Source organism: Neovison vison, chromosome 8 (genome assembly GCF_020171115.1).
Source record: "Neovison vison isolate M4711 chromosome 8, ASM_NN_V1, whole genome shotgun sequence".
NCBI lineage: Eukaryota > Metazoa > Chordata > Mammalia > Carnivora > Mustelidae > Neogale > Neogale vison.
Genome location: NC_058098.1, coordinates 87,036,942 through 87,037,707, shown reverse-complemented (window position 1 = coordinate 87,037,707; position 766 = coordinate 87,036,942). Strand labels below are relative to the sequence as shown.

General features: G+C 43.0%; 1 protein-coding gene across 1 annotated transcript; it reads right to left on the bottom strand.

Annotated features, from left to right (window-relative positions):
- LOC122915715 (trafficking protein particle complex subunit 2-like) lies at positions 1–354 on the bottom strand. Its single transcript, XM_044262453.1, has one exon. The coding sequence runs from the start codon at positions 352–354 to the stop codon at positions 1–3; it is 354 nt and encodes a 117-aa protein (XP_044118388.1).
- Between the last annotated feature and the right edge of the window lie 412 nt (positions 355–766).

The window sequence follows — 766 nt, the reverse complement described above, 5'->3', positions numbered from 1 at the left end:
TCAAGCAGGAGAATTGGGTTCATAATGTGGATTCATTGCAAACTTTATGTATAAATCACAGTCATCAATAAATAAGTGCTTTATTCCATCTTCTTGCCTTCTGTCAGGAAGCACGTGACCTGCAGGAACAAATGCCGAAACAAACCAGTCCTTGAATTGGTCCGCAGCATACCCGTTTCTATGGTTGGGCAGCCACGTGTTCTCAGCTATGGGGCTGAGGGCAGTGTGAGCGATGAGCCAGTTCAGATGACGATGATCATCGTTGGATTCTGCTTTCCCAGGTGGCAAAAACTCCATTTCAAAAACTGGATTATCAAGGTGGCCAGCAATTATAAAGCAGAAGCTTTCAAACATTGTCTTTGAGCAGTGCTCCTGCAGGGGAACAGTCAGTCAGTTTCCACCGCAGACCCGGGCTGGGCAGCTTCTGCTGGAGCTCCCTGAAAACCATTTGACTTTTGTAACCTGTGTGTGAGTGTGTGTGTCTATGTCTGTGTGTTAAGTGTTGGTGGAATACCCAGTACTCAATAAAATGGCTGAATTTTTGCTTTTTGGCTTTCTTTTTATCAAGGCATCCCTACCCTGCAACATAAATTGTAAGATCATAGTGTATCTTGCTTAAATTAAATTTTAGCTCTTGGGTTGGGAGCTTCCTTAGGCTTCTATGTATAATAGGGACAACACCCTAGCATAATCTCATTAGTGGCACTTTTCCAAACTTTTACAACTTGATTATATATGTTGCTACCTCAGCTCCACTACTTACTGT

What these genes read in the sequence shown, in the direction of transcription:
- LOC122915715 (XM_044262453.1), bottom strand. Translation starts at nt 354, where the DNA reads ATGTTTGAAAGCTTCTGCTTTATAATTGCTGGCCACCTTGATAATCCA.